Source organism: Rhodnius prolixus, unplaced genomic scaffold (assembly GCF_049639745.1).
Source record: "Rhodnius prolixus isolate KJV_2025 unplaced genomic scaffold, Rpr scaffold_9, whole genome shotgun sequence".
NCBI lineage: Eukaryota > Metazoa > Arthropoda > Insecta > Hemiptera > Reduviidae > Rhodnius > Rhodnius prolixus.
This window is the reverse complement of record NW_027411604.1, coordinates 28058716-28073406: the sequence shown is the minus strand read 5'-3', so window position 1 is coordinate 28073406 and position 14691 is coordinate 28058716. Positions and strand designations below refer to the sequence as shown.

The 14691-nt window shown below is 31.8% G+C and overlaps 1 protein-coding gene across 3 annotated transcripts in view; it reads right to left on the bottom strand.

Annotated features, from left to right (window-relative positions):
* The window catches only part of LOC141454296 (angiotensin-converting enzyme-like), a 116095-nt gene that overhangs the window by 94069 nt on the left and 7335 nt on the right, over positions 1-14691 (bottom strand). For all 3 annotated transcript variants that reach the window (XM_074128399.1, XM_074128400.1, XM_074128398.1), the window contains exons 2-10: positions 9727-9885; positions 8982-9078; positions 8749-8892; positions 7774-7965; positions 7087-7184; positions 6838-7007; positions 5989-6113; positions 5585-5828; positions 5398-5496 (exon numbers count right to left, since the gene is read on the bottom strand). In XM_074128399.1, the coding sequence (XP_073984500.1) occupies positions 5398-5496; positions 5585-5828; positions 5989-6113; positions 6838-7007; positions 7087-7184; positions 7774-7965; positions 8749-8892; positions 8982-9078; positions 9727-9885 (1328 nt within the window). The remainder of the gene's footprint in view (positions 1-5397; positions 5497-5584; positions 5829-5988; positions 6114-6837; positions 7008-7086; positions 7185-7773; positions 7966-8748; positions 8893-8981; positions 9079-9726; positions 9886-14691) is intronic.

Sequence of the window (14691 nt, the reverse complement as noted above, 5' to 3'; positions counted from 1 at the left end):
TTTTTGTATAAACTTGAGCTGGCTAATTATATTACGGAGGAGCAATTTTTTGCTCCCCTTGCCGCTTGTAATACACTTGAGCACCCATGGAATAGTTTTATTTAGAAGGCAACGTAAAACTAGTTTAAACAATTACTTTAATTATTAATATTACATTATAACCTCATCATTAACGCCATCATCACTGATTATAATCATCAACAACTTCCTAAACTCATTTAAATAGATTGATTTATTGTTATACAGGGTGTACATTTTAAGACGGCTCAAATGCATTTCATGCTTAAACGGTTAATCTGAGCAACAAATGGTAGAGGAAAAATTTGTTGCCCGACACCTCTAGTTTCTGAATATGTGACTTGATTTTAGATTCCTGTCCGCATACACGGCTGACGCGCGACCAAAAGTGAGGGTTTGCAGTTGACCCCCATTTTCATATACACAGTTTTAAAGAGTATAAAAAGTTATGAAAGAAACACAAATACAGAGAGCAGTTGATAACCTCCTGGCTAACCTGGCTTGCTCTAGCTCCTTTAAAGGCACAGTACATGCTTCAAAAGTTGAGTAAAGTGCATTATTTGATAAATTGAGGAATAAGTTTGATCCTTTACATGAAAGATATTGATCACTTAAATATGTGGCAGGTTTCCAATTTTTTTGGTAATTAAACGCAACCCTCCCAAAATTACCAAATAATTATTAAACCTTCTTGTTTGTAACAGATGTAAAATTAATTTTTAGCCATTTTGTGTATGCTTGAGAACATCTAAAGCTCTTAACATTTGATTTTTCTTAAAAAAAATCGCTCGAAAAACTACTTATTTCCCAATATTAAGAAAAATACTAGCTTTACGGCCTTGGCAATATTTTCAGTAGAAAGGGGATGAAAAAATACATAAAAATGACCTATCTCGTGCTCTTCTTTCTCTTTAATAACAAAAAATTGAAATATGACTAATAAATACCAGAATTTGAAATGGCCTAGCACCTTTAATTTTGAAGATATTGAATTGCGGTTTCCGGTTTCTTTCATTATTTCTTATACTCTTTAAAACTGTGTATATGAAAATGGGGGTCAACTGCGAACCCCCACTTTTGGGCGCGCGTCAGCCGTGTATGCGGGCAGGAATCTAAAATCAAGTCACATATTCTGAAACTAGAGGTGACGGGCAACAAATTTTTCCTCTACCATTTTTCGTTCAGATTAACCGTTCAAGTATGAAATGCATTTGAGCCGTCTTAAAATGAACACCCTGTGTATAAGGCTAATTCTGACAAGAGTTCCACTCTGTTAACGTCGTTATTCTATAAATAATAAACTCTAGACATTGTAAAAATATATAATAACTAAAGCTTGACCAGAATCTATCATCACTGTTTTTCAGAAATTTTGTTTGCTATGATTCACACAAAAACTGGACTACCTAGGGCACACAATTAACCCCCCTCCCGTGTATAACAGTTGCCGTGTTAAAAAGCAGTGTTATGCAAAATATCATACGAGGGAATAGAACTGGAACAAAACAAAAAAAAAACAGAGTTTGGTTACAAAACTAAAGGAACTATTATTCGGCAATGGCCAGAATAAAGTATTTTTTTGGGACCTATTTTTGGTTTATTATTATATCTCTACGTTAAAGGCACCATTGTTACCCTACTATCGTCAGGGAGCTTCTTTAGGCATGGAGAGAAGTGTAGGTTAACATAACAGCATGCTACAGTTCCGTGGTTTTTTGGACCAACTGGAGGTTGAATTGAGGAGAGAAGACAGCGGAAGCAGATCTGAAAACAATATTAATTGCGACGGACTTGGGCTTAAATTTAATATTAATTTTTTTCTTACCACCTCTACCTCCAAAGAATCGACCTTAGAGCATACCCTTTATTCTTCATAGTTTTGTAAGACTAGGCAACAACAGTCTCTTACGAACAGTTGGAGGAAGTAACAGTCAAAACAGAAACACTTTATCCATCGTTCTTTCGAAAAGAATCCACAAAATGAATTTTATCTTTAATAAGATGAAGGGGAACATTTTTCAAGTAAATAACGTTGTCCAAAGCAAATCAGGCTTTAAGAAAAAGTAATCAAAAAAAGAAAAAAACAAACAAGCAAAACCAAATACTTAAACTAAATCACTTTTTTAGCTAAAAAGTTGTTACACTTGTTATATCTAACGCTTTTATGTAACTCAACTATGTGTCTTTAATAGGTGAGAAGTTCTACCTGTTAAGTTATTAACATGTTGGTTTTCTAGTTGGTGTTATTTTTGCTTTCATTTATTAGGTAAAGGAAAGTATGGTCAAATTTTGGATTACGAAAATATCCTGTACAAGGTTGCTTTAAAAACGGAATCTCTGTATGTACGTTTTATCTAATGTGTTAGTGAGCAAAATACGTCAAAAATAAAAAATTCAGTGAAACTTTAAATATAGTTTTGGTCTTATCAGAGGATCTTTTTGAGATCTTTCTTTGGACTTATCTTTGGAAATGGCCCCAACGATGTTCTTTTAATTATGGGTAATTCCTTTCGCGACATTTTATAGCTAGGCGTAAAGCCCACCTGATAAAATAGGCATTTTTTTACTTCTAAAGAGGAAGAAAAGCTTATCCTCACAATCACGCGAAAATGAATTTTCCGGAAAACGTTTCAAGCAAAAATGTAAGCTTATATGCAGATAAGAGATTGAACACGAAGTTTAAAAGGCAATTGTTAAAGACTTGTCTAAAGCAACTAACTCAGATTCAATCATCTGAACAAAATGATGAAGTAAAATCTAAGAAATAAATGAAAGTTTTCAGACATTATTAATTACAACAAGAAATAACATTTTAATCAGCTAAGGCTCATTTATCATGGAGTATTTAAAGGCCAAGTGAAATGGTTCAATGTTGACTAATTACTGAATAAATAATTAATAAATTAACATGCACAATCGGTAATTACTTACTTGCACAAGAGGAAGTAATCATGTTAAATTGTCTAATATTTGTTTTCACTCGAAATATGTACATGTTTTAAAATTTACTATTGTAAATACGTTCAGGTGTGCCTCAGTAGATTCTTTAGAACACAATGGTGTAGGGCTTTCTGGTCAATTATCAAAGAATCTCCTAATCTATGTTCAAACATATTCTTTATACAATGTGTGTCCGTTCTTGGGATTAAGCACTCTCAAGAAACAAAAAAAAAAGATAATAAGATGTCTTCAAATATCTTCTATTTGAACCAGTTGTTAATTAAAAATTAATTTAGGTACTTCTATCAAAAACTCAATTTGAAGCAAAACTTTTCAATTACTTAACTAAATCATTTTAAAAGTAATAAGTGTTTTTCTTTCATTCTGGTAATCTAAAAACAGGAAATCCGTTCAGAAATGTTGAAGTTTCAGCGGTACTTTTGCGTAAAAAAACAAAACAAAGAAAATAGACACATTTAATTGCATATAAAATGCTTTAGTGCATTTAATATGCATATGTCTTAAAAGGTAAGTAACATTTCGAGAATTAGAGGTAATTGTCAGCTAAAATGCTTCAGAGGGATTACCAATAGCCATTTTAGAAAGCATTTGTAAATGTAACCAAAGTTTTTTTGAAGTTCTTTTAAGAGAAAAATATGGAAAACTTAAAAAAACTGCAAGTTAAAAAAAAATACGATCAGTTGCGGTTTTGCCTAATACTCGTAAAAGAGATTGACACATATTGAGAGTGACACTTATTTCACACTTTTAAATCTTTTCCTTACCGGAAGCCTTATCACAAAAAGTTAATTCGACTTTTTATGTTCCATGTTTAACGTCCTGCCGATTTTCTCTTACTCTGCAAAAATGCAATTTTAGAACATATTTAGTTAACAGTGATATTTACTGGTCGTAAAATCGAATAATGCAAAAAAAAAAATTGCTTTGGTTTTCCGCAGATCAATTTTGTTAAAAACCATTTTTTCGCAATCAAAGACCTCAAAGCGAGTATATTCTCTGAAAACTCTTGCTTCCTTTTACGAGGAGCAAGTGAAGGCAAAAATAATAGTGAAATAGCGAAATAATTTATAAAAGTGTTGAGCTGTAGGAAAAAAAAAAAAATAATAATAGAAGCGTGCGCGGCAACATCAGAACTCTAATGTTTAACTTTCGTACAATAATATCTTAATGGTGCGAAAGAATAAGATGTCTTCCTACATCCCACCACTGCTGCACCCACCGGAAATAACAATGTCGTTATTAGCTGCAGTATGACGACAGCCGAAAGCGTCTGAAAAGGTCCCTGCTTAATTTCGTGTAACTAACCTTACTGTTTCCTAGTCGTTAAGCATTGATAACTTTACGACCAAGGTAATGTATATGTTGAAAAGCCACGGAAATTACTTTCTAAGGGACAACGCTTCCATTTGCGGAGTACTTGTATTCTCTAGCGACTGTTGTTCATCAAGAAAAGAAGATTTTTCTTATGGATGGGTACATAACGTAAGAAGCTTGAAAATAGATTTGATCAAACAAGTGCCCTATTACTGCCTATTAGTTTTACGCTTCCTGCAACACTTATCTATTTAAGAACATTTTTAGGCAACAGTAAAAGGGTGAATAAGCCCAATGGAACAACCGCCACTGCTCCTGCTACACATATTAGATCTGAACATGTCTAAGCCTTCGATGAAATGTAATTGGAATATCAAGTTGCAACTATGTTTCAATTGATGTTCTTAAAATTTCGTAGGATTTTATCTAAAAACTAGTTTCGGAATATTCCTTTATAAATAACACTCAATTGCATAAATTTGTCTGTGCTAAGGTTGCAGTATCAACTGAAGAATTGTTATTAAGAGAAGAGTTCTTTTTGTTTGTGGTTTTTCTTTTTCTTCTTGCAGGCCTTTTGTGTTAATGCAAATTAGCCATAGAAGAGTTCTTCTGACCTAAAAGACCTTTATCCTCCAGCGACAAAAGCGTTAAAAATAATATTTTTTTAAAAAAAATCATAAGAACCCATTAAAATGTAAACATTTTTACTACATCCTTTGTAAAAAAAAAAACAATAATTGATTTTTGAAGTAATTTATTCCTGTATTTCTTTGGTGTTAGTTTACTTCCCTTAACTAAATTTCAATTTATGAAAGATTAAAGAATGAAATAAAATAAGTAAATAATCTAATTTAGAAACAAAAATTATTTGGAATCAAATAATTCCTCGTTATCAAATGAAATCACTACTTATTTTATTCGGCTTATAGTATAAAAAATGTTTTATGGTATAATATACAGTTAATGTATGGTATAAAAATGTAAAACAAATGTATAGTATAAAAAATGTTTAAAAATTGAAGAATAGATATAAAAAGAAAATGGTAATTTGTGCAAACAATACTTTACTATAGTTGAATTAAAATAAATAATCATAACACTTACCTTATGTATGGTATATTTGCTGGAACATGATATTTTGAACCTGGATCGAAATCTGTTTCAGATCGTAGAACAGGAGGTTTAATTCCACCAATTTTTTCTCTAAAAATCAAACAAAATGAGATTGAACAGATTTCCCTTAAACGCTTAATCTTCATTCAATATATTACTGGCAATATGCAAGCCCTACCTGTAATCCCACCAACGACAATTGTATCTCTCTTTTGGTACAGAACCATCAAAAACACCCCATCTCCATGAGTCCAGTGCTAAGCTAAATGCTAAAAATGGTAGTTTCTCTAAGGCCATAGCGTACAAATAGTTGATATTGTGTGGTATATCATCATTTGAAGTGAACACAAGGTTTAAAGTTTGAAGATGTTTTGGCGAACCAGCTGACATGGCAACAGCATCGCTGACGGCTTCGTGAAAACCTGTCGAATTCATTTACGATGCGTTATATTTAGTTGAATGAATAATTTTGACAATATTATTCTATTCCTACATTTACTTTTTCCAAATTATAACAAGCAAAAGCTCATTGAGTTACTAATATTATGTCTTTAATGAAAATCCATAAAGTAAATTTAATACCTGGATTAGCACCATCTCGAAATACTTTCGGCAAATTTCTGTATTCTAAGAAATATTGAATATGGGTCATTTCATGATGAACTGTTTGTAAATCTTTCATATTCACGTGTGTACACATCTTAATTCTGAAAAAGTTTGTAAAAAAAAATTACCATAAACCTAAATTTGATTTATATATTTTATAATAATGCGAGAGATACTTGTTAATTCCTGATTAATAACTACTATTCTAACTTTTTACTGTTGCAGAATATTTGCACATAGATGTCATGAATTTGTGTCTAGTGTTAATAATTATGGGTCAAAAAGGTTCACAGAGTTAGCTGATTCTCTTGGAAATTGGCGATTTCGAATAGAACAAATGCAGCAAATGGATTTTTGAATGTGCCTCAGGTGCTTGTTAAACAAAATTACAAGTTTATTTAACGTGAACCGAAAAAATAAAGTATTAATGTTAATAAACGTCAAAGGACGAGAAATCGCTAAAAGTTAATTTCTTTAGTTGCCACTAGATTGTGCGGCAATGTCTTTTATAGCATATTGCCTTTAACTAACATTTTAACTCTCGACTTCTCATACGTTTTTATTTCAAATGTCTGTGAATTTTTTCATTTATTTAGGCATAAAATCTGCATTAAAATCCTCCAAGAAGTTTAATAGTAATTTTTAAAAAACAGTAAATGAAAAAAATGGGCTGTAATTTCAATTTTTATTCTTCTAGATAAGTCAATCTAATTTTAAGGTATTTATGGAACTTTTATTTATATAATTATTCAAAACAGGTTCCATTTTTTTATTTATTCCAAATTTCCACTTTATTATTGTTTGTTATTTAGTGATATTAGATACCTATAATCTCTTCTATTACAAAAATCCCATGCAGAAGGCTGACAAATAACTGGTCTCTCTGGAGGTTCTTGCAGGAGTGAATGTGTCCAAAAATCTGGAGGCATTCCAGATAGATTTAAAGATAAGAAAAATTCTTCGGCTAATCGAAACATTGTTAAAGGTGTATAGCCCTAAAAATAATTAAATTCTTATAAAACAATTTGTGAAAAAAAATAAGGTATAGAATAATTTATAAAAATTAATAACAACCTGTCGCAGCATGTGTGGAGTAACATCTGCAAAATTCTTGCCAGGATAAGGCACTGTTATGTCTAAAATATTAATCCATGACTGAGCCCACATGTTTCCTGCAATTTATGGTTGCAAATAATTAGAAAAAATTAAGAGACTAGACACATTCCAAGTTGAAAGATTTTCTCTCATACGTAGTAAGAGATGTTTTCCTCAAAGATAGATAGAGAAAGATTAAAAGATATTTTTTCTAGTCCTAGCTGGTCTAAATTGCTTCTAGAACGTCAGCTCCCCTGACAGGATTGCTAGAGCAATCCTAGCTCCCTCATCATTTCTAAGCTCTACTCCAAGAGACTGGCCGCTTATATCCAAAAGAGGGCACAATCGCTTCCGATCAATTTTATCAAAAATAATGGAACAAATCCTGTAGATGTTCTTTTGCTTTTTTGCTTTCCATGTAAACGATTTTTAAAAATTGCCATAGAACCTTTCGTGTCCGAGTTAAAAGTATTTTTTAAAAAAACCCTTGCATTAATTTTTTCTTAATAAACACGAATGATAAAAAAGTCAATTTCGGGAAGTTTGAAAGATGCCTTAGGGCCTAAATACAATTGATTGTAAGAATGAAGGCCTATGATTACAAATATTATGTGTTACTGAATGAAATATTTAATTATTTTTAATTTACAATTTTTAAGAATTTACCTAAAATATGAGCAGGTAATGGTGCATCCCGTCCAAGTTTTTCTGGCCCATAAAGATCTCTCAATTTTCTTCTAACGTACGCATGTAGTTCTTCATAAAATGGTTTTATTTCATCCCATACTTCTTCAACATCGTGTCTAAATGTTTCTGATTCATATGGGAAACTTAGATAGTGAGCGTAATCAGTAAAATCTGTTAAAATAATAATAATAATAAGATTCTAGAAGCCACTTTCTTCAGATATTGATGCACCTTAATTAAATATAAAACTATTAAAACTTATATTAAGTATATATGTATGTATTCTATAATAATAATGAAGCTTAAAGTATGAAGTTCATTATTATAAATCCAAAAGTTTCAATATTATTCATATGATTTGAACATAGTTAAAAGTTGATAATTTAAGAAGGTCTACGTTATGGATTATAAATAAAAATTCATTACCACTAAACAATGAGAATTTAATAGTACAAACCATTCTTATCTTGTTTCGTAAGTGAAGGTAAATTTATCATCTTCCAAATAACCTTCTTGAAAACCAAGATCGGCTGTATTTAGCAACACCAAGAAGTTGAGAAATTATTTAGGGTTATCAAAAGCAAAATTGATTGAAAGCCTTCCAGCAGTGACCATCATGAGTCGACAGATACAGGATTACATGAAGTGAATTCATGAGGATGCATTTTTTTTAACATGCAATCGCGAGGCCTCAGTTAATCATCACATTTGCATAAACTGTGGCCTGAAATTCAGTTTTGGATCTGAATATTTTGTAATACCAGTAGCATAGGGTCAAGTGAGTGGGTGCTTTTTGATTATCCTTCATTGATGAAGGCGACTGAAGGCTTCATATCCTCTTCAGGGCCTACTAACACTTATCACCTTCTACGATAAACCGTACTGATATTCTTAAATCGTGACGGAAAGCTGGCTATTTATGTTCGATTTTATTCAATTAATTAATTTACTTACTATTCAATCTAGCTGCGTAATTACTTAAATCCACGACCTGTTCATATAAATCACGAATCTTCTGTCCACTACGTCTGTGCCATTCAATCCATGTATGTTGCAATTCGTCCCAGTCTCTACTCTTTGCCATTATTGTTGTTAAATCTGTAACGAATGATTTATAATTTACTCTCCGGATTAATATAATTTTGTTTTATGAAATCTAATTAAAGTAAAATTAAATTACCATTTACCTGGATCAAGATGTAAGTTGCATTTCAGTGGATCAGAATATGAACAAGTGGTTGCACTATTGTAAACAGCCAGCATATCGTTTATTAATCTGTTGTACTGTAACAGCAAACGTTCAAATAATTACTATTCAGATCATCAACAATAATAACATTTCTGGTTACTGAATAGTTGTGCCCTAAATTTTGAAGCAGTAGTTGGAGAAAGACTTCTGAAAATACTTTGTTGGTTCACATTATGCTTATCATCAGAAGCAATCAGGAATGTTTAACACATGTTAACAAATTTTAACATAATTAAAGGTTGTTGTTGTATATTACATCAATAACGCAAAATATACAAATAAAGTTGTGGTTGTTATTGAATAAACCGATTCAAGAAAAAGTTGAGCCAAATAACAATTGTTTATAATATATTTTTTTAATTGTCTTTACTAAGTCTGTCATTTTAAATTTGTGCACAATACTTTGTGTTGAACTTCGGTAGAACTTTATAGCAGTCTTGTTTGTCATTGTTCTAAAAATCTTGTTAGTTAACAATGATTTCTGTTATCAGAGACTATTTCAAAGATTATTTTATTAATTCAGGACTTCCACTAGTCATTACCAAAAACGTACCCACTCTCTAACATTGTTTCATTACTAAATTATTGCATGAATTCAGTAAAATAGTAGTTTATTAAATCAATTCTTAAAACAATGTCTTTTTAATAAGAAATTAAACCTACTCTAAATTGTAAGTACTAACTCTATCAAGCTGATCTCTTGGAAGAGCGGCAATGCCAATGACAGACAGGAACCTGATGGCACGTCTTATTTGAGGTTCTCGTATTCTTTCTAATGGTATCTTCCACAGCATATCTCTTACATGAGACTGAGCTTCGGTATATGCTAGCTGTGCTTCAAGCTGTGAAATTAAAATTAAATAATGAACAATGTACATCTTTAAAATATTTACAATTAGCTATCTAAGAGTGAAATAGCTGTAAATGTTTGGCCCAAAAATTTGTTAAAATCAAAAAGGTTTTAACAGGTATTGGTAATGAACGTTTTCAGTTAAATAACTTGAGGTGTTAGTCTAGTCAAAATATAGACAATTTTGATTAATATTACATTAAAAATAAATAACAAAATAATCACAAAACTCTTTCAAATACGTAATAGAATCTCCAAAAACTTTTAACACACAGAAGACAATATTGCAACCGCGACCATTTTTCATTTAGTTTAACTTTGACGATTTTCAGGAATTGCATTTTTTAAAGTCATCTGAATTAAAAAAAAAAATAGTTAGCAAACGGATTACATTGGTTTAAACAAAATGCACTCGCCACATTCAGTACGTTTCAATCTAAAAAGAATTTTCTGATAAAATCCGATATCTGGAGTCTTCTGGATAGCTTCCCAACTTTCCCGAACTTATCTTCAATGATACTCTTCACGCATGAAATTAGACCTACAAGACCAGGTATTTTTATTTGGACAGAAGCAATAAATGTTTTAGTGGGCTTCCTAATCAACTAACAATCTGTTAGTAGTAGAGGACGACCTGGAAACTCTGCAAGAGCGTTGGTTTCTCGGTAACAGTGTCAGTTTTAACAGATATTGCAGTAAATTCTCTCCCTAGGAGCTTTTACAGCTCACTGTACAGATCACTGTCCGGTGATGGAAATGTTGTCTGAAACGAGAGAAAACTATCCGAAGGCCGTTACTGCAATGAAAAAAGTTCCGGACACCAATGAACTGAAGATGTTGAGGCGCCTTAAATTAAAAATAAAATAAAAAATCCTTTTAAAATAAAATTAAAATTATTTATAAGTGTAGAGGATCAATCCTGGATTTCATTATTTATTCTAACACCAATTTTCCAAGAAATATTCTGGCGGAGCCCTCCAAATGAAAGTGTGACCATACTTTTTCTATTACAGTGAAGAAAATTTACAGGGAGTTCTATTCTTTTCATTTCCGCAAGGGATTCCTCTCAAGACTTAAAATGATGTATATGATATGAAGCTTTCATTTTTATCTGTTTACAGTGAATCAATGTTTGGCTTCTGCCACATAGCAGTGAGGACTGGATCATCAAATATTAGAAGGAAGAACAAAATTAAAATTTAATTAAACAAAAAACTTGTGAATAATGAATAAATCTGTTTATAATAACAATATGTTGATAATTGGCTATTTCCAAGAAAAGTGCTATCTCTTAATAGCAACAATCATCTGAGAGCAGAAACTAGTTCCATTTAATTACCACATTCACCTTGATAATATGCAGTCTGTAAATAATATGAACAGATTCAGTGGTTATACTTTAGAAATTATAGTGTTTACACGCATTTCAAGTTATTACTTGAAACTATTAAACTATTGTTTAACAGTTTAAAATATAAAATTATATCATCCAAAACGAAACTGTAAAGTGCACACACCTACATTCGAGTAATATGTTACAGTTGTTAAATGTGCATCATCCTAGACAAATTGGATGCTAACATAGAACTGAAAGAAAAATTATTGTAGGGGACGGGCTCTTTGAATAAAGGAAATGTGACTAATTTGAAATTCCAAGGTGATTTCTTTATGGATTCAAAACGTAAATACGAGTATGTAACTACATCAAAGTTTTAATTAATTTTTATTATTATTAGCTGTTATTTCCAAATGTTTACTTCTGTTTCTAAACATTGGGAAATAAAGGAGCGGTAACTGCAGCGATATACAAAATCAAAAAAGATTTAAAGGGAACAAAATAAAATTATATTTAAATACTCTCCTGGCTGCTTGTCACAGCCTACAGCACCAATCACACTACCGACCAATGGCTAACCTATCATCGCCCTCGGAAAACGGCCATACAGGCGTATTTGTTTCCATATAGTTTTCCACTTTTCTCTGTTGTTTTCCGCTGGAATGTGGAGGATAGACTGAGAAAGTTTCAGCGGATAAAAACCGACATAATGATCTATGGCCATTCTTTTATTAAAAAATTAATCCTGTAAATATGTCACTTGTATAGCACATAGGATCTCCAGACTTAATAAAACATCATTCTTTTGAGAAATGATAAAGGAACCAAGGAACTATCAGCTTCGATGCTTGGTAAGTGTAGTTCTAATTTGTCAAGATTCTGTAGAGCTGTCGACATCCAGAATAGACTCCCAAATGTATAGATCTCCCTCAAGCCCAACTTCTTTTTAATGTTACACTAAATATGAGCTTTTAGTCACTCATTGTCACACTCACTCATTCAGGTTAACTTCCTATTTCAAACTAAAATCAGATGATTCCAATTAAAGATATAAATTCATTTCCAAAATCTGAGAGATAACAGTGGAAGATACCGAAGGTTATGGTTTCTGCAATTCTGCTCTAAGTTTTGATCTTCATAGTAGCTTCTCACTGACCGAGACGCTGGCATAGCCCTAACTATAGATATGAGCTCCTGTGTCTTCGGATGTTGAAGTCCTAATTAAGCATTAAAAACAACAAATAATTTGGTATCTGAGCCAGCAAAATGTCGCCCTCCAAAAAACAGTTGCCTCATTTTGATGATTCTTGAGATTCACGTTATGTAAAATTTAATTACAATGGGGAATTTCGTGGCCATCAAGGTTGGTTACACCGATATATCGATATTATTATAATAAAATGTATATAAATTATAAGAGTCACAAGGTCGTGAGAAAATACTTATTGGTTGGAACGAATGATTCACCCAAAGAGAATAATTGGTTCGCTTCGCTTAAATACCTCACATATACTGAGTCACATGGTCAAATATTTGTAAAAGCGCAAACAAACAGAAAATCTGATTTGTGAGCAGTCGCGTCAGCCAACCCTTCTAAAAATTTGCCATTATGGATAAGTTTACTTTTATCTAGGAGTATATAAAAACTTTAAAGAATATCGTTCGAATCGTTTTCAAGAAAATTGCCAAAAAACAATAAAACTGTTCCGTAAAATCACACTTTGGGTCATATAATTTTCTTCAAATTCGGAATTTTGGTCATAAATTTGATTTATAATAGGGTTCGAACCGAATAATAGCATGAAAAGCTGCAATTTTAATTTATCAGATATTCTGTCTGCCCTGTAAAATTGCACTTATCAGCCAGTCTCCAGAGGAACACTATTTTAAATTTTAGAACATCTCAAAAGGGTACTTCCTATGAAATTCATATGCATGAGTTTTCACTGGAATTATTAATCCCAAAATCGAAAGTCCGAACGATTACACTTCCTTCTTTTGTAAAAAAAAATGTAAATAAACTATTTTTAAAAAAAGCTTGAATGTTAACCTTGCTTATAGTGAAAGAGAAATGAAGATAATAGAAGAGGTTAGAGATTACGTGAATAACAAGGCCTAGTTCATGTGGCCGCCTCCAAACAATAGTAAAGATTGTTCTCCACACGTGGGAATATGGACTCTAAAGGCAATATCTTTATGGTGAAGCGTTAATAAGCAACTTGTATACAAACAGTATATATGTCGTAAAGTAACTAGAGAAATTTGTTTTTAAAAATGGTAAATGAAATGAAGGTCCTTTTAAAGGCACGCTTTTGTTTTCAGTAAAACAACTTTAACAGCTGTTCTAAATGCAAAGGAAAATTAATAATAAAATTTAAAATATCAGAAAGTTATTTTTAAGTTGAATAATGAATTCTGCGATGATTCTTGATTAATAGCATTACAGTATCAATAGCATTGTGTGATTGATTCAAAGATTGGTACAAAGTAGAAAGGGGAAACCATAATCTCATTAATTATGGGACAACTTCCGGACCATGATACTTCCGAAACTTGGAATTTCTTTGGACAGCCTAAATGGTTACCATGGATGGAGGGATGTATACCTCACTTAAAAACACTCCTAAATTTTAAATTTTGAGGCCAATTTTAGAATACTGAAAAGGGCTTTGCGAATGGGGAATACTAGGGTAAATTATACTTGACTACCAACTCCCCTTACTAGCTAGAACTTCCTCACAGAGCTTTGTTTTTAGAGGAGCTTTCTTTTGGAATATCTGGGATACATTAAGGGCACGCCGCGAGTGGAAAGCCTTTCACTTCCTGGATAGCCTGGTACTTACTAGTAAATACACCTTACTTATAAGCTACTTAGAGAAGCCTTCTTTACTAGTAGGGGGCAAAATTAGATCTAGGTCCAAAAAAAGATCTCAATAACAGGAGGCTCGAGTAAAAGTAAAAAACATCCAAGAAAAGTAAAGTTCTAATGTTCATTTGAGAAGTATTTTGTAATTAATGTCAATGATTAGAGAATATCATTGTAGCTGTATTCTAGAATCCCTAAGATTGAATAGAAACCTTACAAGTCGACAAAGATTAATGGACCTCTGTTAGTTATCAGTTAGCTGTAATTTTTTCAACAGAAAAGCCAATTTAAAAAATCAGGCATGATCCCAATCCTACTTTAACACAACTGTCAGAAAAAGCATCACACAAAACACTATATTGTTACACATAGAATATTGTTGAAATAAAAGAAGAGTTTCATTATAAGTATTCCAAAAAAAAAAGTCCATTCCAGAAATGATGTCTTACTTTAAAATGCGCATTAGTGATTCCATTAGTTGAGACAATAATAAAATGAAAAATAGTTAAAAATAAGAATAATATTTACAAATTTACATAACATTGTGACCATTTATGGGAGACAGGGCTTCGTATGTAAAATCAGCTAAACGTTTT